Source organism: Pseudopodoces humilis, chromosome 2, assembly GCF_049639895.1.
Source record: "Pseudopodoces humilis isolate 2021_Gansu_Grassland_sample_001 chromosome 2, ASM4963989v1, whole genome shotgun sequence".
NCBI classification, from domain to species: domain Eukaryota; kingdom Metazoa; phylum Chordata; class Aves; order Passeriformes; family Paridae; genus Pseudopodoces; species Pseudopodoces humilis.
In genome coordinates, this window is record NC_142201.1 from 37,456,398 (window position 1) to 37,477,470 (window position 21,073).

At 38.2% G+C, this 21,073-nt stretch overlaps 1 protein-coding gene across 3 annotated transcripts in view; it reads left to right on the top strand.

The window, feature by feature from the left end:
- FGF14 (fibroblast growth factor 14) overlaps window positions 1-21,073 on the top strand; it is a 377,538-nt gene that overhangs the window by 239,307 nt on the left and 117,158 nt on the right. The window contains exon 1 of one of the 3 annotated variants that reach the window (XM_005516472.2): window positions 11,813-12,005. The exons of the other annotated variants lie outside the window; for them this stretch is intronic. Within the exon in view, the coding sequence (XP_005516529.1) occupies window positions 11,813-12,005 (193 nt within the window). Of the gene's footprint in view, window positions 1-11,812; window positions 12,006-21,073 lie in introns of those variants that run through there. 3 annotated transcript variants of the gene reach the window in all.

Below are 21,073 nucleotides of genomic sequence, written 5' to 3' on the forward strand. Positions count from 1 at the left end.
CTCATTTTTGTTTGGAGTGAATCAGAAAAAGGCACAGCAAGGCTTCTCCATGATAATCACTCTGTCTTTTCTTAGATATTATCCTTCTTGTCTATTACCAAGTTTTTAAATTGTTAAAACATTAGCTCTAACTTTGCTATATATCATAAGTTATGATATAGATTTCCATTTCAGTAAGATCAGGTTTGTTGATTGGCAACAGTATGATACTCCTTGAATTTTTGTTTCTCTTTTTTCTATTTTTTAAATAAATAAGTACAAATTTTCTGGCAATTTTTGTCATATACAATTATTTTCATAGAGAAAAAATGGCCTATTTATTTTTCAGTGTGCAAAAGAGATTTGTTCTTTCAGTTCAAAAAGGCTTTTCTGTAGCTTCATTAGTTTTCTTGAATAATTGGAATAAAGAAAATAATCTTAATTTAGTTATGATAGATTTGAAATTTGCTTAGATCACTAAATTTGTCACAGATTTCTTTGAAGAACATATTATATTATTTTCTAGTCTCTCCATCATTTGTGTGTTTTCACGTGTCAGTATACATATATAAAACCTTAATTCCTTTATCCCTGTAAAAAAAATTCTGAGAACTTTTAAAGACACATTTTCTTATTTTCTATTTCTTATGCACTTCCATCTTGTACCTATCTTTTCATTTAGATTCACTCCTGATAGGCTATCTGAGGTTTTGTTTTCCAGAATCTGGTCTTACATTTCACCTTTGGCAGTGGGAAGATTGTGTGTAGCTGTCTTTCACTTCATAATAAATCTATGCCTTTCTAAGGCATAATTATTAACTAAATATTTTTAAGTAAAACTGTAAGAAATTATGTCCTATGAAGATTTTGGAGAAATGTTTTGAGAACTAAATTGCTTAAGCTTTGTCAGGCAACTGCTGATATTAATATTTGAGTCTCTGTATATCATTGATAGATTTTCTTCCTTTGGAGGGAAAGTTTGAATGTCATGGTTCATAAATCAAGGTCATCAGAAAATATATTGAAATATATTGGAAGTGGTAAAGATTAGCAGTGCTTCAGAAAATCCCATGTCATCTGAAGCATGTAAGAAGCAGTCAAGGTTTAAATTGCCAACAGCTCCACATGTTAAATATGCTGACCTATAACCATAAATGATTTCAGAAATAAATTGTGCTCAGGCACCTTATCAGGTAAAATATTTTTAATCCTTTATTTGCATACATCTTAAGTTAAAAGATCCTGTTGTTACACTGAAGTGTTTTCCTGTCTAGGGATAATCATTGGATTTAGAAATATCTATATACTGTTCAGATCCAGGTCTGCTGCTGTTGGTCATCTTCCTTTTTTTTTTTTTTTTTTTTTAATTAGAACATTTATTTTTAAAACAGCTTGAATGCAGAGCTGATCTACCTATAGTAAGTAGTGAGTTTAAAAACTGTGAGTGGCATCAAAGCACAATTATTTTGTATTACACAAGAGCAAACAAAATCACCAAGAACTTACTTATATGAGTGATACTTAGAGATACTAACTTAGAGATACTACTTAGAGATACTTAGAGAGTGTAGTACCCTATTCCACATGTGTAAAACTGCAATGGTAATTTTAAACTTTCCTCTTTTTTTCACAATAAATCATTGTATGTACATTGTTTATCTTCAAGCTTTAAGGCTCAGAAAGGGTTGCTTTGTCTCTAGAGAGAGAATATTACCAAAGGAGCTAAGGTTCACAGCAATTTTGCTGCCAGATTGTTCTGTTTTTAATGACTTCTGTTCTTCCTTGTCAGTCTAGCATAGCCAGAACCTCTCACTTATTATTTACAGAGCACAGTTTGGATTGCATGAAAGAGAGCTTCCACTCATCAAGCTGTTTCCTGATATTAATTTAGCTCTTCCTCCCTACATCTGTAGCTAAATCAAGCTTCCACAGAGTTTAAACTAAGTCTGGAAATAAGTAAAAAAAGCCCCGAGACTTGGGCTGATAAATTTTAGTTTAAGTTTATCTCAGTAAATGCAACACCTACCTGAACACAAAAGGGCAATGCAAAGGATGCTTACAGATTTTTGGTAATAAATGTGTCCCAGGGGACTGAGTTTGAAGAGAAACCTTATCCAGCAGTAGCGAGTTCAGTTTTAAGGTGGATGGCTTGGGAAAAGTAGGGTTTGGGAAGGGACAGTGCTCTGGTTCCCAGTGTCAAAGCCTGAGCCGGTTGAAGAGCTGAAGTGACTGGAAGGAAGTTTCAGCAGTCTCCGAGTTCAGTCCAAATATTCTTGTTGCCTGTTCATGTATTAATGACTTCTAAGTCACTTTTATATGCAAAATAAAAGGCTGAGAAGGTAATTGACCAAGTGGATACTCCAGGTTCTCAGAGATTGGAATGCAGCCTGCTAGAAGCTAGATCTCACACCAGTACATCTGAAGTTCCCAGCTTTCTGGTAGGCAATTTCACAATAGTCTTGGGCAGATCTCAAATGATCCCGCCACTGAATACAACTGACTTTTCATATGACAAAAAACATAGTTCTGATAGATGTTGTGGGTGTCCTGTGTACATGTGCTGGCAGCAGACTGTTGGGCCTTGTTTATGAAGTTTCAGCTGCATTAGGCAGAAAATTAGCTAATTATGCTATTAAGATACTGGACATTCTTACATGAGAACTGCATTTATTTTAAATTAAACTGATAGGTATTTTAGTAGGAGCTTAATGAATCATTCGAATACTGAAATATTGAAATTGCTGCAACTTTTTCAATAGTGCCTAAGATAATATTATATGTGATTAAACCTGTGCATGGCTTTATTTAAATGCTTAGACTTACTTTCTGTTTTTAAGATGAATGGAAACTGTCTTCCAACTAGCTAGGCTGATTTGTACTAAACCTTCTGCAACTCTTTGTGTTGGTCTTATAGCTATCTATTCTTTCATCCTAACAAAAAACCTACTCTTCAGCTAAATGTCAAAGTACCTGTAAAAATATCACTGGGTAAAACATATCCTTTGCAGATCTTGAACAATTGTTTTATTCAACAAATGGTATGGGATACTGAAGAAAATATTATCCTTAGAATTTTTTAGCTTGCTCATCTCATTATTTGCAAGAATTTTCTAGAAAATGCAAAGGCTGTACAGTTTCATTGTCATAAACATCACTCTGTGAAAAATACAAACAAAGAATTATTTTTTTTATATCAGAACATCTTCTACGACTTGAAATTATTATGGTTAAGATAAAAAGCAACCCCATGTGAATAAGCCTATATTTATTTTTCCTAAAGTTGGTTTCTTTGGTGGTTTCTTTTTGTTTTTTGTTTGTTTGTTTGTTTGTTTTTCTAAGAAAAGGGCAGTATTGTATTACACAGATGTTGAAAAATATTCTTACCACACAATCTTTACTCAGCTTGTGTCTGGTACCAATAACTCATTTTTTTTCTTTTTTTTTTTATATTTAATTACTTGCAGTTCAAGGAATAAAAGAAAAAATATGCCAGTATGTGTTGCAAGATATTCCTCAGTCAGTATATCTGTGAATAACTAGACAAACAGTGTCCACTGCTGGCAAATCAGATAATTGCACTGCACATTCGAGAGATATTATGCTGAAAGGTTTTGATGAGTTAAGTCTTAACTGACAGATATTTTGTATTGGCTTTGTAAGAATGGGTTATAAAATCAGGTCACTATGTTAGAAGTATTCATGTTGTTACCACTTTTAATAATAAGTAATAATAAATAATACCACATTTACCATAATAATAAATGCTATGGTATTTGAACTAATAGCCAGGAATTTTTTCAGGATTTAAAAATAATTCTAGTATTCGTTATATTCTATCTATCATGTCTACAAAATAAATAAAAAGATAGCAAAAGTCTATGAAATTAGTCTTGATGTTCTTGATCATATAAGTAACAAGATAGGTAAGCAGAAGTTATTAAATTCTTTTTTTTTCATGTCAAAGCATTCATTACTGATTTTGTTAGGTTTTTTTTAAGACTTGAAGTATAGAAGAAATCAATGTTTCTGTTTCGGAAGAAGTGAAATGGAAATGCTAATACAGCAAGTACCATTGCTGTAAATGAAGCTAGAGCTGAATTAAACTGATTATTAAAGAGGAAAGAGAAGGCTGATATCTAAAAAGTTTCCTCCTGGCATTTTTTTTTTTTTCCTAATAGATTTCTTTGCATCTTTTTCTAAACAATAGTGTGTTAATGCAAAGAAAATCTTTCAGTCAAAGAAAATAATACACAATAACATAAACATTGAGGGGGAGAAAAGAACAACCTGTTCCTATGCTAATATGAACAAATATTAGCTTGTCAGATACTTCTGAAAATCTAGATTAACTAAAAAGAAGCTTGCCATACTTATTTTTCAGAGATTTATGTTTGTCATTAATTTATTACATTCAATAAAATATTAGACAATGCACTGAATTTTCTGTTTGTTTGGAAAGGGGAACACAGAACAGGACACTTTTCAGAGAATATTGATTGTGTCTGAACCACAAGGGAAGGGATATGTCTATGTGATTAGATCTGAGAGGGGTTCAAGGAGCACCCTTTGGATGAATATGGCACTATCTCTCATTTTCTCCCTTCAGTACCCAGAGAAATACTGTATTCCCCCTTGAACAAGAAAATAACAGGATGCTAGTTTTGGTTTTTTGTGTCTTGGTGGGGTGTTTTTGTTGTTTTTGGAGGGTTTTTTGTTTGTTTTTTTTCTTCTTTGTTTTTTTTTCTTGTAAAAAATCGTATCAAAGAGATTGCAAAGCAAAAGTTATTAAAAATTAATAGTAGAATAATTGCAAAAAAAGATGATTATCTAAAAGTTATTTTGTGAAATTAATCACACTGTCAATTTTAGGTTGCACAGAAGAAAATAAGACCATTTTTTGCCTAGATTATTTGGCAGGGAGTATTTTTCATTCTTTCTTCCAGGAAACAAAGTGGTGTTGTGGATGAGTTTGTGTGTGCATGCGTGCATTCAAGAGCATGGGCAGACATGCTCCAGTTCTTCCTGTCAGTGGTAAAAATAACTTTTTATACTTATAAGATCATTAGATGTGTTTTGAGGGGAATCATCCATCTGCTTCTCAAGATAGCAATTTATGTATATCTCTGCTCATACTATCTTTTCTGTTCAGTGTTTTATTTTAATGGACATTAAGTGCTTTTTCTCCTGGATCTCTGTGAGATGGTCAAAATCCAGCATCTTCCTTGTTCTAAGGGCTCAGAAATATTGCATAATTTCTCTCATATTGACATGTGTTTTCATATTTGTTTCAAGGAGAGCAAGAAATCCACCTGTAAGTATGTCCTAGGTGCAGGAAATCCTCACTGCAGAGTATCATGAAACAGGTATAGCAGCTTACATGCTCTGCCAGCTGTACTGACTCCAGAGAAAATTCAGTGCAGAGACTGAATTTCTTAGGAACAGCGTTTCCTCTGTTTCTGTAGAACAAAATTAAGCAGACTCACCTTACAGGGACTTTCAGTTACTTGAGAGAATGACAGCAAAGTCTGTTGCATGTTTCAGAAGTCAGGCAAAGCAGACAAGTCCTGCTGTGGCTAGATAAGTAAATGCAACAGATGTTGGCTTAAGCTGTGCATATTAATGAAGGAGCTCTCCATGCTGTTTTTAGGCCTCTAAATCTTAAACTGCTCTCTGCAGCTGTGTGGACTAAAGATGGGGGGGGGGTGGGGGGGTGGTGTTTGTGTTTGTTTTTCTTTCATTAAAGTCCTTTTTCTGGCTTGTGTCACTAGAGCCTTGTTTGAAGCAGTCTTGTGGCAGATCTGCTCTTGGCTTCAGTAAGAACAAAATTATTGGTAACGTGTTTCTGTTATTATGAACATCTCTTTATAGAGATAAATTCATAACTTAAAATCTTACATATGTCACTGCAGAAACCACAATGTATTTAGGTTTTAATTACTTTTTTTGATTATACACTGAAAGTGATCTTGTTTCTTTTTTTTTTTTTTATTTTTTTCTTCCTTCACTGTTGTTAACTGTTTAAAAGAGACTTGGGCCTGGGAGAGCTATTTTGGAGATCCTCATATGATTTGTGTGCTGTTCAGATACTCCTGTCAACCCAGCTGGTTTCTTTTGTTCACCTGGTCTCAAAAGAATTGGTATCAAAAGTAGAGGGCAGATAGAATGAGAAACAGGAAGAGTCATGGAAGATGTCACAGGAGCTCTGCCAAAAGTTAGCAGCTGTAGTCAGGCATCTTATCTGGCTGAAAAATCAATTGTTAAAAACTGAGTTAAGAATTTTCATCCACCTTTTTCCCCTGTTGAAGGATGAGGAGTTAGCCCGTGGAGTAAAAAATTAAACTCTGAATTAAAGCAAGTATTTTACTTGACATGGGACTATTCACGAGACTCAGTACTGCAGGATAATCACTGCAATTTAGCACTGGATAGGGAAGGGGGACAGCAAAGTCAAAAAAAGCAAAAGCACACCCAAGCAATCTAAGAATTATGTAATGTCTGAGGAGTAAGAAAATATCTAGTATAGAGGTACTCAGTCCTTTGAGTTACAGATGTATCTCAGGACATATGTGAAAGAAATGAATGAAATATGTGAAAGAAGTGAATGGTCAATGCAGATGAAGTATTGCACCTGAGCTGCTACAGGCAGCATCGTAGGTGTTATGTATTTGAATAGTGTTATGTATTTGAATATAATTTTGTGATAGCTCTCTGCATAACCAGTCATCTAATGCTGAACTTCCTTGCATGGTGCATTAACTTATTCTTGTATATACAGGAATTGTTTTAATGTTTTTTCTTATGAGTTGGATACATAAGGTCAAATAAGTCCAAAGCCTGTGAAGAAGTTGGCTAAAATATGTACAGTCCTTTGAACAACATGTTGGAAGCTTACTTTTGTCTTAATTAAAGGGATTCACCTGACCTGTTTAAACAAGTGATTCCATAGGACCTTCTATGTATTTAGTAAATTTTAAGAGGTATGATTTTGGCTCCTCAAGCACATTGTGAATGCTAAGACTGAAAGCTGAGTGCTTTTGACACAAAGTGTGAAAGGATAGAAATCCAAATTCTGGGAAGCATATTATCATGTTTAACAAATTATTGATGTTCTTCAAAGTCTAATTGATAAGCATCAAGTGTTCAGGGTGTTAAGGATTTTAAATTTCAGTGCTTCATTGTACATTGCCTTTTGGGAAATTAACAATAACTTATAAGGAGAATTATATCCAGATTAATGGACAAGAACATATTAAACTGACCTAATTTAAACTCTTTACAGCTCATTGCACAAACATTCCGTACTAGTCTTCTTACAAACATAGAATGCACATAACTCATCTGAAAAGGGAACTTTTATCTATGTTTTAATATGTTCATACTGGTCTGCTCATGAAAAATATAATCTTTTAAGTTGACAAATGTTTTTTTCTAGCTTATTCAGTTTTGTACAATTAAATACCAAACCATGCAGTAAGAACATAGATTATATGTTTCACCTTGTTCAAGTCATTATTTCTCTCGCTCCATCTTTTTCACCCAAGAAAATTACATCAAAAAATGAAAATTACTGTTGCATACTGACACCTATCCACCCCATATGTACACACTGTGTGCCTTGGGAAGATACCAGTTTGTAATTACATGAATAAACCTATTTGTAGGACTGTATCACATTTTCTTATTATATTTGGGGGAGTAGAGGGGTCTTAGTATGTACATTGAATTTAGACACTCATTATGGTCCACCAAAACTACCAGCAACCTTCAATATTTTTTTTTTTTTTAATCAGAAGCAACAAATCAGACTCACAACTTCAGCTGGAAACAGTACTTTGGCAATCAGTCTGCAGTCTGATCAGAAGCACCACAAGAGTGATTAAATAAATCCATCACAATTTAGAAACAAGTAATTTTTCCACTCCTGAAATGTCTATTCTTGGAATAATGAATTCTCCCAGTGGTCTTGATGTACTTTCATGCATGCCTTTCAATTGTTAGGCCTAAGTTGATATTTTTACCCCTAGACCATCCTATCTATTTTGAATGGTATAAGGAGTAAGGTGCTAATACTTTTGCTACTATGGAACACAGGCTCTTCCAAAGGAAAAAAACCCAAACATTTTCAAAGACCCAAACCAATCTTCAACTCTGTAGAGTCTGAAAGAACATCTAGATTCACTGTACTTTATTAATGACTTCTAGAATGTAAGCCAATTTTATCTCATCTTCTTCTAGTGTATTTAACTGGGAAAGTGAGCTGTGTGTGCCCTACTCTTTGCAAGCAAGTGCAATAAAGACTTCACTATAGCTCATGGAACTTAAACATGTTTAGTAGTAATGTAATAGTCTGATATTTTACACTTGTAGAAAATACATGCTTGATATATTTTGGCATATATGAAAATATATGCTGAAGAACTTTGGCCTTTATTTGATTGATTTTGGTTCAGTTTTGATATCAAGAATGTTTTCAGGATATCTGCGAGGAGATAATTTGTGTGGAGTGTGTGTTAACTTGCCAGTAAGAAATTAACAGATGGGAGAATAGAAAGCACTGAAAATTTTTCTCCCTCTCTTTGGCTTTTAATAATTTGTTTTCATATCCAGAGTTTTGTTAATCAGAAATAAAACTCTGTTTTAATGTAGAAAATGTCAAAACTAAGATATATCCATTTGTCCTAAACGCATATTCTCATGTAGTTCCTAGTCTTTAAGGTAACTGATATGTTCATACTTGTACAATCCATCTGTTAACAGAACCTTCACTTTGACTAGAACTGCACACATTTTATCACAGGTTAGGACGCCAGATGGCTCTCTTGAGTTTTCTTTGTAAAACCCCAAGCTGTAAACAACTGCTCTGCATTTCTGGGATGTGAGTACAAAGCTTTTTATTTTATTATTTTTTTTAATCTCTGGAGTAAGAAACACGTTTTCTCTGTGTCTATAGGCATTCTGCCCATTTTCGCCCTCTCTTTTGCTTTTCTTTGCCATCACCCTGAGCATCATGTTGTTGAGAAATGTCAGTGTGTTTTGGCAAGGGCCCAGTGTTTGAAAGAAAATATAGAAAGGAACAATAGTAGTGGATAGCGTATCTACTTTATAGCATCATCGGATACTATAAAGAGGAACTTGGGACTCATACCTTTTTGGAGAGAGTTTCTCATGCAAATGTTAGGGTTATATGTATGTATTATATCTCTGCATTCCTAAGAAAGTGAGAGATAGTGGGTGGTTGGCCTCTATTCCACTCTACTCCCTCTCATTCATTCCTTTGTTTGGAGCCAGCAGGCAAGTCGAGCTGAATTTGGGCTGTGTCCTGTCAGCTCCCCGGCGATGGGGTCGGCGTGTCCGTGTGCCGTGCGGGGCCGGTCGCTGCTCCGCTGTCCGTGGTGCTGCAGGCAGACACAGACCGGGACGGGACCGGGCACCGGGGACCGGGCGGGGACGCCACTGGGGCGGCTCTCAGAGGAGCGCTTCCCTCTCGAGGGGTCTTAAGGAAGGCCACTCCGTGTCTTGTCCACTTTTGAGAAGGAAGGAAGAAAGAAAGCAGCATGCAAAAACGCTACACTGAAATGTATTTATTTGTTTTTTAAATAACCACCTCTCTGTCTAATTGCATTAGTTAAGGCAATTGTGACCGTTGTAAGGAAATTGCTGCTCTGTAAAAATTGCCAGATAGAAAATCCAACGAGTCTAAGCTGAATCTCTTTAGAGACACTTTTAAATAGAATTAAAATGTATTATCCAGATCCGATTGTGCATGTTCTGTTCCTAGTTGGTCTAGTATTAATACAAAATCCCTGTATACTGGAGTTCCCACCATACACTTTTGCCCTCTGTATAAAAATAGCGCTTTGTAGATTAAAGGATTTAGGAGAAAAATGGTCAATATCACAGAAGTTGAAGCTTCTGCCGAAACAAGAACCTATTATTACATACTAGGTTCTGTATTGCAAAGCGGTGAATTTTTCTGGATGGATATTTACACTTCCAAGCCTGTTTAAAACACAACAAAGAAAAACAAAACAAACAAACAAACAACTCCCCCACAAAACCATCTAATAAGAAATTAGAGTACTGTGAAAACCGTATAAAAGTAGATTTTACATCGTAGTTGCCTGTGCAAGCATCTGCCCTTCTTTATAGGATAACTTCATATTTTTCTGTGTAGCTGCTTGTTTCCTTCTTCTACTTTCCTCTGGCTAGCTACAACTTCAGGAAGTTTAACCATTAGGCTTCCAGAAAGTAAATCTGAAAAACTTTGGACCATTATTTGAAAAGAGAGACGAGCCAACAGGAAAAGATGAAAGGAAAGCAGTGGGGTGTCTTATTTTACATGGTATTTACTATTTGCAGTGCCTTGTGAACTTCTCAGGGCAGATACTTCTTAGGTGTTCTGTGTCTAGTGAGCTTGGCTGGTGCTGCCCTAAGTGCTCCAAAACATAGCCTGTAATTTTACACGGTGCTGGTGAGCAGTAAATCCACCTGCTCTTTGTGCGTGCTACATGCTACAATCCCTTTGGAATTTTGGTTTAAAGTCCCCTCAGCCCCGTAGATGTACTTCTTCCTCACGGCTCCAAAACCTTCCTGTGAGGCAGAGCCCCGTCTCCCTCCACATTTCACCTCCTGCTCGGTCCGTTCCTGGCTTGCGGGCAGGCGGAGGGGCTGCGCGGGGCAGGGTGCCCTTGGCGGAGCGCCGTGTCTCCTCAGCCGCCTGCCTTGCCCCCCGGCTTCCCCGCCTGGGGATGGGGACAGGTGCCCGTGTCACCGCCGGGTGAGGCCGGCAGGGAGCGGCTGCCGGGGAGCTGGAGAGGGTGCGTGCGAGGGATCCTCGGTGTGCCGGGGCGGGCGAAGGATTACGGGGAGGGCCATACGCCCCTCCGGCAGCGCGCAGGGCCCTCCTTCTTCCCCCGGGAAGGGAGCCCCGCACGAAGGCACCCGGAAACCTTTACGGGGGGGGGGGGCGGGGGGTGGCAGAGGCAGCTGGCGGCGGATCCACCGGGAACCTCCCGGTTCCCACCAGAAAATCACATCAGCATCACCCCGTCCCTCCGCCTCTCTCCCCGCTTGTGCTTTTTCTTCTGCCTTTTCCCATTCCCCCTCCTCCACTGCTTACACCCTCACCGCCCCTTGCCTTGGGGAGGACAAAAAAAACCCTCCAGCGGTGCGTGCCTGTGTGTGTGTGCCTCTGTGTGTGTGCGTGTGCGTATCTGTGTGTGTGCGTGTGCGTGTGTGTGTGTGTGTGTGTGTGTGTGTGTGTGTAGGGGAGGCTGGAGCGGGGTGGGACCGAGGAGCCGTGATTACAGCTCTCCCCGGAGAAGAAGATTGCTCTCTCCAGATGCTGATTTCTGAAGCACTTGGCAATCATCAGGCGGGAGTCGGGAAGAGGCGGCGGTAGCCGCCCCGGCCGTGGCGATGGCAGTGACGGGCGAGCGGCCGGCGGCGGCTCGGGGCTGAGGGGCAGCCCGGAGAGGCGACGCTGCCTGGCGGGCCCGACCCGACCCGACCCGACCGGAGCCGACCGGGCGCGGCTCTGCCCCGAGACCCGCTCGCTCGGCGCCGCTCCGCTCCGCCAGCCCGCCCGCAGACAGCCGCCCGAGCGGGTGTCCCTGCGCCGGGACACGGCGGGGGGGACGGCGGGGCACCCATGCGGTGACCCTCGGCGGCGGCAGCTCCCGCCGGCCGCAGGGTGCGGGTGCCCCTCCGCAGCAGCTCTCGGGCCGGAGGAGGCTCCCGCTCGCCCGCGCCCCCGGGGATGGGTCCCCGCCGGGGCTGAGCGCCTCGCCGCCTCCCTCCTCCCTGCCCGGCGTGGGCGAGCCGGCGAACAGCCATGGCAGCGGCCATCGCCAGCGGCTTGATCCGCCAGAAGCGGCAGGCGAGGGAGCAGCACTGGGACCGGCCCTCGGCCAGCAGGAGGCGGAACAGCCCCAACAAGAACCGCGGGCTCTGCAATGGCAACCTGGTGGACATCTTCTCCAAGGTCCGCATCTTCGGGCTCAAGAAGCGGCGGTTGCGGCGCCAAGGTGCGTCCCTGTGGCCGGGCCCTCCCGCGGGCTCCGGGGGCCGGGCGGGAGGGGGAAACCTGTGGCGAGAAACTTCCCGGGCCGGGCGCCGCCCCGGGTCCTGCCGGCCGGCGGCTCCCGGCTCCCCGGCAGCGGGCCAAGGGCTCCGCGGGCTGGGGAGGGCGGCAGCCTGCGGACCCGCTGTCGGCACCCCCGGGGCCAGCCTTGCTGCCTGGCTGTGTGCGCCGGGGCTCCGCCGTGGGTCACGACAGGTGTGTTTCGGGCAGGAAGCCCCACGGGGAGCCCTGCTCGCCGCCCCGCGCCTCCCCCTCTCGTTTGTGCATCCCTCTGAAGGACAAAGAGCGCACAGCGCTTTGGGTGTCCGGTGCCCGGGGGCCGCCCGTCGCCAGCCCCTTCCCTGAGCCACCAGTATGGTTTTGGCAGGCGCAGCCTGTCTGTAGTGAAGGGGTCCCGCTCCCCAGTGCTCGGTGACTTCCCAGTGAGCACAGTGAGAGGTGAGGCACAGCCGGCAGCTGTGGGTGAGCTTCTCGGCATCCCTGTGGGTGCCCAGGTGCAGGTACACCTGCCTGTTGCCCCTTCCCAGCCAGGGCCTTGCAGACCAGGAGGTTTTGCAGGCAGTTTTTCTTCAGGGTAGATGATCAGTAGTCAGCGGAGAAAACTGGTACCTTGGTGACTGCATTCTACCCAATACTTTGTATTAGAACCCTAGAAATAAAAGGAGTAAAATGGTGTCGCAGTGACTTCTGCAATCTTTTTAAAATTTTGTGGTATTCAACAGCATTCAAAAATGGTAATGGCTTACTCTATGTCCTCAGAAAACAAGTAGTTTTATAATGAAAGGATTTTATTGTGAGGAGTGAAAATGTTAAGTATCACTTGAAACATGGCTAATACCTACCAGGCAATGATAAAGTACAAACCACCCTCTGTTACATTATACAGAATGCCACCATGTGTTGTGGTTTGGTATGTATACTACAGCTCCTCTTTAGGTTGGGTTGGAAGATAATTTTCAGCATAATCAGGGAACTGTCCTGATTGGTGTTTTCTCCTTCTTTTCCATGGCTCACATTTTAAAAACAGATCAAAAAAATCCACACAATTTTATTTTTACATGGCTTTCTTGCAGTAAAATTATTTGTTGTAACTCCTAACATAAGCCAAATCTTGTCATTTTTGGATAGTCAGGGATACAGTGAATATGAGCAGGAAAATGTGAGTGGCAAAATTTATGGTGGCTTTTTTTTTTTAAGCAGTCTGTGTGTGCTTTAAAAGACTAGAGTATCTGGTTTATGGTGGTGGATTTTTATAAGTGATACTCTTCAGGAAAACAAGTTTAGGGAGATTTGCTAACAGCAATTGTGCTTGACCACCTGTGCAGTCTTATTTGGGAGAAAACTCTGTATTTGACAATATTACCATTTGAGGAGGAGATTACTGTCTTGCAGCACTGCCAAATATTTTTTTTTTAGGTGAGAAGGGGCTTTAAAGAGACTTTTGATTTCATCCTTTTTAATTCATTCATTTTTCATGAATTTCATTTTTCACTTTGTCACATTCCTGAATAAGAGAACTGAATTATAACATAACTCCGCTGTTAACCTGTACCACTGACACAGAACATATCAGCAGGAATAACCAGAACAAGGGCTCTTCACCAGTAAAATCTGCAGTGTCAGACCCCTCAGTTTATTTTCATTCATGAGGAGATGTGGTGATATTTATCCATTGGTTTACATTAAGTTCTCAGAATTACTGCTCATCTGTAACAATTCCTGCTGAAAAAAATTACTATCATAGCTTTTACTATCTATGTTCCTAATGCACAAAGTGATACATGGATAAATGGAAAGAATACCTGTGGATTCAAAGTTGCATTCTATTTAAGAGGGAAATTGAAGAAACAATCAACCAGGAGTCATCACTTAAACATCTTATGAAGGATAGTTTTGAGTGAATAATCATTTGTGGAAAAACCCAAGCAAACCACATTTAATAAGGCTGATTGGTTTAAAATACATTATGAGAGTTAAAAAATGAACATTTACCAGAGTCTGGTTTTAGTTTTTCTAAACTGAGGTGAATGACCGGTGAATTTGTCACTGAAATCATACTGTCAAATCCATTAAAATAAGTCTTTGCCAAGCAAAATAGGATGAATTTCAAAACATCTGTTGTCAGAAAGGTGCTATGGGATTTTGACAAATAAACCTTGTGTAAGTGATACAGAGTGTCACAAGAGCATTGTGAAAAATGAGCTAATCGAGATGTGACAAACCATCTGTAGCATTCTCATACAATTCAATGGAAGAGTAGAATCATATGTATTTTTTTTTTAATGTAGAACAGTAAAAGCAAAACTCTGTTTTTCTTGTAACAAAGAAGTGTTTTGCTTTGTACTTACATATGAAAAATAACTGTCTTCCCATCTTTGAAACAGTCAGGCAGCAAAAACCAGTGATGCTTCTTTTTAAATTAAAAATACACATTTAACCTTGTGCATATATGTATATGTGAACTGGATAAATAATATACACAATATATGCCCACATATCAACATGTCAGCAAACTTTAAAAATATTCTTTAATTTCTCCTTTAAAAATGCCTGTTAGTACTGTTCTTGTTCAGTGGGATTTATTTTAGAAAAAAATGAGGTTATTATGAATGTATAAAATGCTTCAATCATGTGTATACCCTGAAGAATTTTTTTTTCTGTCATTGTGACAAATTCTCTGTTCATGGTCCTTCCTTTAGGGGCATACTAAAATATCAACAGAAGTGTGCTTAGGGAGACTAACATTTAGGAATTAAAGATACATCCAGGAGCTCACTCAAAATAAAGAGTAATATTTGTATTTACTTACATATTTGCTCTAAAGATAGATGCCATGGTAGTTTTAAACAGCCTTTCTAAGACTTTGATTAATGAATTAAACAGCCAAAGTGATTTCTGTGGGAGACTTGTCTGCTAATCTACTGAGTGGATGAAACTATTTTCATTTACTGGACATCTTTGATTCGTATTGTTTAGTATTGTGGTATTTCAAGTTTATTTAATTTAAATTTTATTCTACCTGTCATCTGAGGAACAAATCACTGTCATTAATTTCCGAATAAGCATGAAGCCAAGATCTTGCCTATCTGATGCCAGACATCAATCAATTTTGAATCTTCCTCTCTTGCATTGCAGGTTGTTTAGTTATAATAGTTTAATTTATGTTAATATAACCACAACTGGGAGAATTGACAGGTATTTTGTTTTCATGTTAAAGAACCTTATCTAACCTGTTTCTACCCAATAAAAAGAAAATATATGTCACTTCACCTCATGCATCTACAAAGCACAGCTATTAAAACATATGCTTCTCACTGGTGAAAATTCAAACTACTTAGCCTGTATTTTCATCTACATATCTAGCTGCTTTGCTAGTCTGAAAAATCTTCATTTGGTTAATTAGGGCCCTTGGGAGTATTCTACTGAAAAAGACTCAACATTTAAATGTATTAAAAACTAAGTGTGATGTTTACTGTTTCTGTGTGCTAATACCACATTAAGATTTCTAAATTTATACACAGTGTATGAATTTTGGGATGGCTTGGCCCCTGATTTTGTGCATTAATATTTATAAGAGAGTCCTAGGGAACATGTTCAGAAAATGCAGTGATTAGATTTTACTGCATCTACAAAGGTAATTTAATTCTCCAAAGAAAGCATTTTTGGAAAATTAATCAGTAGATCACCTAATGTTTTTTGGCAGATGTGGGAGTGGCCCATAATCTCAGATATAAAATAATTCCCAATATTCATAGTGCCCTAAGTAGTTTCTAGTTCTCCTACTTGTAGAATGAAGTGGAACTGAAATGGAGATCTGTGCTTGTGAGTGTACATGACTTGTTTCCTAAAGCTTAAGAAATCACATGAACCTCCACCAGTAAGTTCCAGTGCTGGATGTTCTGCCTTGCTTAAAGTTTCAGCAGACCAAAACACATGTCTGTGCTTTCCTGTGAGATTGCCCTCAGGATTAATTCTTCTTGGCAGTTCACTAAAGTCCACTGCTCTTGCATTGTCTAGGTGCAAGGCCGTCTATTTTTCAGGGTGTTGAACTGATGTTGCTTGTTTTTCATTACTTTTCTTCAAATGAAATTGATTAACCCACAAACCTTTTGGAAGTATAAACACAGTCTTAACAGTCTATATAAGAAATCATTAATTTTTTCCATCATTGCTGTTAACCTGTTCAAAGGACTACATGATAATCACAAACTGAAACTGTGTAAATATGCTAGATTTCATGTAAAATATTCTAAGCATGCTTAAAAAATACTTTAGAAAACATGACTTTCTAGACTCAGTCTAGAAGATTTCTTAGACTAGTCAAGCTTTCTTTCCCATGCATTCAGTATTTCACATAAACCCTCGCTTGCTAACAGAAGCTTTTAAAAGAAATATGGTAATGGCTGGGATGAAATTTTTATTCTAAACTAGTATTGGTAGCTTTAAATGTGATGAATGAGTTGGCTTTGAGAGCAAGTGGGAAAAAATAGCTTGAAAATGGTAACATAATTTTAGGGACTATTGATTTTCAGAAATACCTCAAACAGGGGTGATAGAATAGTGGGCATTTAATGTACAGATAGTGCTGTAGCAGTGTCATTTCAGAATATCTTTCATATACTAACATTGCTTTTGAATGTCTTCACTTAGTAATTGGTGATTTAACTCTTCATTAAAAAATGAACTCTTCTTTTGAGTGACCTTCTGGATCTCTTCAGGCAGTTTCAGTCCACATAAAGTCTTGTAAAGTTCATCCCTTATTGTATCTATTAAATGTATTATAGAACTAAATTATCTGATTATTATAGATATTAAGGGAGATTGTAATACAGGTGGTTTCTGGTGCGTGGTGATGTACCAATAGAAACATTAAAAGTGAGATCAGGTTTCTATACTTTTCTATTTAAAGGCAGAATCCTGTCTTTAAACAATATATAATCTATTAACAGATGTAATTTTTTGTTGTTTCAGGCTCCGATTTGAATGAAAAAAAAATCCAGAACTTAAAATTTGTTTTGAATGATGAGTTTTCAAGTCAGCATCTTACAAACATAAGTAATTAATTTCAATACAGAGATAACACTCAAAAAGATTATTACAGAACATCTTTCTGTTGAAGTCTTTTGATTTAGACTCTAAGCATAGTTTTGAAGATACACAACTGTGGATCCCCATTTTTCATAGTGAGTGAACAGAGGTCTGTCTTATTTGGTCATATGTAAGCTCCTTTCTGCCTTAGGTAAGTATTGGAGTTAGTGATAGACAGGGAGATGTACTTCTGGCGTGTACTCTTACTGTGCCATCAGCTTTTTCTGAAAACCTTTGAAGGTGGCACGCTTTAGTTCTCAAGAGTTTATTACTGTTGTTATTATTATTATTATTATTATTATTATTATCATCATCATCATCATCATCATCTCAGATCTTATGCTCTGCCATACTGTGAGCGGTGTGAAAATAGAAAGAATTTTCCTATTCCATGGTAGAAAAGGATGAAAAAATTAGTAAAGCTTTAAATTTATTTTATTATGGTCAAAAATCAGCAACATGTTTTCATTACATTGTAGACAGTAACATTTCTGTACTTTAGAGTTTGTCATTTTAGTTATGTAAATAAGATAACCTGCTGAGGTCCAGCGTGGATATTCCAATTAATTTCCTGTAGGACTGAAAATTAAGGAACATAGGCCTTCCTGGCACCAAGGAAGAACCTGTCTGCTTTTGATGCCAGGATGTAGGAACAGATATTTGCATTAAGTTAGAGATGGTCAGGAGTAGAGTCCAGGACTACCAAGATCTGATTCTATGTTATAAACCATATTTGTTTTTAGCAATAAGTAACATTACCTAAATTTGTATTTCTGTAAATAAATACATACCCAAAGAAAAAGGAGGTTTCTTGTAACTCAAAGGAAAGCGAGTATAAGACTGGAAAGATTAAATGGTGAAATCTCCATATAAAATTTAGATAGATGGACTGTGTTGTAAAAATATTACAGAAATGTTACTACAAGGTTTTCAGGATTCCCGGTTTTTATGGTTGCCATTTTGTAAAGTGGTGAGTAGAAGCTAATAAGCATGATATTGGATGTTCAGTCAGAGGCTCATAAATGAATCTAGAGAAAGGTGATTGAAATGGGAATGTGAAGAATATCCTTTTCTGAGATATAAGGTATAATCCCTAGGATGTAACTAAATTAAACAATTTAATTACATCTGTGATCCTTATTCTAATCCCTTACCCAGGTGTAGAACTTCTGAAAGACATTGGAGTTACTGTGCTATAAAACTACTGTAAATTGAATCAAGACTGGACAGGTGATTGGCAGTTATCAGCTAAAATAAAAAAAAAATAAATTTAACTCATAATTTTTAAAAAACATTAAATCAAGCATTTTGCTTGATGTAAGAGTTGAGCTTTATGAAACACAAGTACACAAACAGTTCTCTCTGGAGAAATTAATTTTAAAAATATAAAAATAAAAACACCATCATTTACTATCATTTCCATTGCAAAGCCTGCCTTTTCTTCTTTATTTTGCAAATTGCAAGATGTATCCAAGTTACTAAATGTAGTAAATGCTCCTCCTCTAGTACAGTGAAGCCTGGCTCCAGAAATCATGTAGTTTTGTTTGTTAGATTGTTTTCAGTGGTTTTTAGAAAAAAACATGGATGGAGGGAAGGAGGGAAGGAAGGAGGGAAGGAAGGAAGGAAGGAGGGAAGGAAGGAGGGAAGGAAGGAAGGAAGGCAGGAAGGCAGGAAGGAAGGAAGGAAGGAAGGAAGGAAGGAAGGAAGGCAGGAAGGAAGGAAGGAGGGAAGGAAGGAGGGAAGGAAGGAAGGCAGGAAGGAAGGCAGGAAGGCAGGAAGGAAGGAAGGAAGGAAGGAAATTAGTTTTAAATTAATCTACATTTTAATGGTTCTTTTTACAGGTGGCTATGAGTGGAATTTCATGTCCTAATGAAAAGGGACTTTCAGAGCCTCAAGGCATTTTTATTACTGAATTTCAAAGTCAGTCAGCACACAGCAGATATGTCAGGCTTAAGAAAAGGTCAGCAGGTTTCTTTGCAGTAAAGATTCTTGTGGAACTATGAGCCTAGGGGTGGGAGCTGGAACCAGGGTCTCCCTTAATGTAATGTGTTATAGGTGTTTCTTGTTTGGTTTTGATAAGTATTTGCACTCCCTGAGTGACAGAGAGAGAGACTTCCTTACAATTTAAAACAAGAACAACGGCTGTTTTTTTCTTTTTTTCAGTAAAATTTACTATGCTTCTATTTTTGTATTTTCTTTAATATGAAAGAGGGTTTTCTGTGAAAGGTAACTATTTACCTCAAACTTCTGTGATCATAAGTACTAAATTTATGGCTTATTTATACCTACTTAGGTAAGTTGCATGTATATAATTCTTAAATCATGTTAATGCTCTTTTCTTTAAAGTATGTTCTACAATGAACCAAGTGAAGGTTCTTATGATTTCTTTCCAAATTTGCAGCAGAGTTTTTCATACAAGAGCAGACTTAACTTTTATGATTAAAATGATCTGTGTGAAGCTTATTGGTAGTTCGTAAAGAACAGACTGTTTGCTGTAGGTGTTTACATTTGTTTCTGTTTTAATCATTGGTTATTTTTTCTTTGCTGTGTTTTGAGGAAAAATCCTATAACAAATTGGTATGTTCAGAAATGTGGTGAAGTAAGAACTTTTTCCAGCCACTCCTCCTTGTAACTCTGTAGTTCATAGATTATATATTGTTCCAAAATCTTTCTACATTTACAGAGTGTTTAGTTGTTCACAGACTTACTGCTTTATGCATTGTGAATATTCCAGCTTGAGCAGATGCTCCTCTCATTTTCATCTATGTAGTTTATATATAACAGAGACTTGGATTCCTCTGTCTTAATTAGTGGTTTGTATCTCTTCATATGAAATTCTGATGAGTTGAAAAATTTGCCACTGTAATCTGTATACCAGCGACTATTAAATAAATGAACTCTTAAACTTCATTGCTCTATTTTCTTCTTTCACTTTTCTTGCTGTGTAATCAGAACAGTTCCTTCTGTGTAATCAAAGCAAATACACATGAAATGTGTAATACTTTGTTCCAAACATCATTTTAAACTGTATTATTAAAGCAAACAAAAATAAGATTCCATCAACTATTGAATCTCTTTCCATGGCATTAGAAAAAAACTTGCATGGTAGGAAGGGCTTTGCAGGAGCAAAATTTAGCAAGTCTCCCCTTGTGTCTAGAGCAAGTTTTGTCTTATGAGAGGTCTGGTCAGGCTTCTACATGGAAGTTCATTTATGGCCTCAGTCCTGAGAACTAGCCATGCTTGCCATCAGGCAGGTAGAGGCATGATTACAAGGTGAAGGCCTAAGTATGGTCGTGTAAGGACACACAATAAATTAATAATGAATGCCTCCCACTAGTAATTACTTTTTATCATCTTATAAATTATCCGGGATCATGACTGTGCCAAGAAGTAGGAATAATTATAAAATAGCACAGGATACTTTAGATTTTTTTAATAGAAAACTATTCCTGGGACTGAAAAATGGAGAGATTGATCTCTGCTGATATAGGTAACCAGAAGAAAAGCCTATTTTTTTTTGCTTCTAGCAAGTGTTACTGAACTTAGCTTGTGTATATTTAAAGGATTTGAAAATTTATATCTTCCTCCTAAGGTACTCATTAGAAAATTATTGATAGTGAACAATATACATCATCATCATCCACATCAGTTCTTAATGCCAAGCAAGTAATATTTCCATCTGAACATTTTTATTCTTTCTTTGGATCTTACTTTGTATTTACTGTCTTTTACTCTTTGGATAATCAAGTTTTGTGTTTATCACAAACTTCAAACAGAGACTGGTGCACATATCACTTACACATCATTCACAAAAAATGAAAAATCAAGACTGTAGCCTTAACTTACTTATTAACATACTTTGGGCCACCTTAAAATAACATCCTGAATTCTGAGAACAGGTTTTTGGGTGACTTTTTTTTAATG